We start from the raw sequence: 2,410 nt of genomic DNA on the forward strand, positions 1-2,410 counted from the left end.
AAGGGACACAACTCTGCAAAGCGTATATCCGGCACCTTAGAAGTGCCAGTCGTCCCGCAGTGGGTAAAGACAAGTACCACCAGTCTCTACACAAGACTCTACTGCTGAGAATTCCGTATAGTCACCTATAGTGGGAGTGTGGGCTGGACTGAAAGCCGCTTAAACGGTATTTTAGTCGTATGTTGAAATATCACTATGTAAGAGAAGAGCAGGTTTGTATAACCCACAAGCACGAATATGACTGACATATCCCACAAACAGCAGATTCGGGCTGTACAGAATCATACTTTTGAGTAGGCGTGACATACATAGCGAAAATCTCCCACTTTGTAGATGTTTTAAATTCCAGAATACCTTATGCCTTTCGCCATTGGGAAGTTCATATTGTTTACAACCAATGTTGCTATTGTGTCGGTGTAATGGTCGAAGTATAGTCGCCAGGATTGTGTTCAACTTCCGTTAGCGCTAGCTGATTGATCGCCAGGAAAGTGGGGTAGCCTAGTGGTCGTACGTTCGCTCGTTACGCCGAGACCCGGGTTCGACTCCTCACATCATGGGACACAGCGTGTGAAGCCAGGCCTTAAGTTGCCTCCTGCTATGATATGAACAATATTTCAACGAGGAACACATCAGCAAATGTTTGACCCCGTTGTAAAGGTGATACATTTGAGACTGCACGAGTCATTCTGAAAAATACACCTTCAAACAATCGTGTTCAGAGTCAAAGAGAGAGTCAGAACAATTGCCCAAGCTCCAGCTTCACCAGCTCGTGCAGCTGACGACACCCCGAGTAGTATTTCCAGCGGCCGCAGAATGGTGGGTTTGTCACTCCGATTAATTCTCTGCTTTGATTTCGCTTTCTTCAGTTCTGGTAGGAGTACAATGTCCTCGCACTTCTGCGTCCTTTTGTTCAACATCTTCCCCCTCTTACACACACAGATATAGCTCCTTTCTGTGTTCTGGCACATCATCCCCTTGTCACAAACCACTTTCCCCGTATAGCACTCGTCAATGTCAACACACATCTTGAAGCGAGAGTTCCACGTGAAGCCCTTCCGGTCATTGCTACAGTCACAGGTGATGTTGAACCTGTTTCGTGTCAGACTCTCAAAGTTTGAATTCTGACCCGGTGTCCAAGAGCACTTCTTGTTTTTGAGGGAGCGACACGGATTTCCGTTATCATGCCATTGTTTAAAGAAGGTGACAACGTTGCCCTGACTCTGGCGTCCAAAACAAGGATTTGGACAATAATAGATTTGGGAGCACTGATACTCAACGTCATCCTTCCTCCAGTCGTTTACATGCACGCCCGATTTCCTTGCCTCCCTCGTCTTCTCAAACCCATCCAGGCATTTTCCTGGCATGTGTATCGTCCTCATCATAGCATTGCGTTGCAGAGTGTACATACACAAGAAATAGCTCGCCGTTGTTCTGTATTGAAACAAGTCCAGCTTGTTATAGAAGGGAAGGTAGATGTTGGATCCGGGTTTTCTTTTAGCGTTAAATTTCTCTACTTTGGAATGAATTTCCTGAAGACATCTGAACGCCCCTAGTCGACAGGCTTTTGAGGCAACGTCATGTAACCGCCGTAGTCGTGGAATAGGGAAGTGGCGGAAATAGGATCTTTCTTCCAAGAGTTCTCTCCCTTTGTACCTCGAATCCTTGGCGAGGTATTTATGAGCGGCCATGAAGAGTCCAACTTTCTTCAAGACTGGACTGTATTCTTTGAGCGCTTCGTCGAATTCGGCATCTCTTACTGCTCGGTGTCGAGTCAATATCGACGCTAGATGATCGTACTTCGTGACGTTCAAACACTCAGCCTGGAGGTTATACACTAAAGAAATGAGAAGTATGGAGAAACATATCCTCATGCGCATTTCAAATATTGTAAAGCCTACTAGGCATCAAAAGGCTATTCACGCCTTCAGCCACGCTACCATACTATAACACGCCTAACGTTATTCTATGACGTCATAACAAATATGACGTCATTCTGACGTCACAAAAAGGTTCGCGCAAACATGACTCGGCTCACTCCCAAAAACGATCTCGGCCAACACTGGCATGACTTTCGTATTGTCCTAGTTCGCACTAGAAGAAGAAGGGGGAGGAGGAGGAGGAGAAGAAGAAGAATTGTAATTGTACGAACACCCTCTACAAAGTCTATAGCATCAAGTAATACATGAAAATATATATGTAAAACATTAAGCAATATAGAATATATTGAAGTATCATACAGTTTTGAAATAATTTATGGTGTATTCAGGAGGAAGGGTAAGCCTGTCTTTTCATAAACAATTGAGATGTATATATTTTAGATGATAGTAGAATATTTGAATGTACGATTTACTATAATTATTAACCTTTTCAACGAGACTGTTGTTGCACTCCTTTGTGTGAATTATTAATA

The 2,410-nt window shown here is 43.9% G+C and overlaps 1 protein-coding gene across 1 annotated transcript; it reads right to left on the reverse strand.

Moving 5' to 3' along the window:
- Window positions 1-322: 322 nt before the first annotated feature.
- On the reverse strand, window positions 323-1,941 carry LOC124118512 (fibulin-1-like). The gene has a single exon (XM_046480633.2). It carries the CDS (start codon window positions 1,875-1,877, stop codon window positions 702-704), a length of 1,176 nt encoding a protein of 391 aa, XP_046336589.2. The 5' UTR covers window positions 1,878-1,941; the 3' UTR covers window positions 323-701.
- Between the last annotated feature and the right edge of the window lie 469 nt (window positions 1,942-2,410).

Source organism: Haliotis rufescens, unplaced genomic scaffold (assembly GCF_023055435.1).
Source record: "Haliotis rufescens isolate VD_foot unplaced genomic scaffold, xgHalRufe1.0.p SCAF_38, whole genome shotgun sequence".
NCBI classification, from domain to species: domain Eukaryota; kingdom Metazoa; phylum Mollusca; class Gastropoda; order Lepetellida; family Haliotidae; genus Haliotis; species Haliotis rufescens.

Excerpts from the sequence above, each read along its gene's own strand:
- LOC124118512 (XM_046480633.2), bottom strand. The coding sequence starts at position 1,877 with ATGCGCATGAGGATATGTTTCTCCATACTTCTCATTTCTTTAGTGTAT.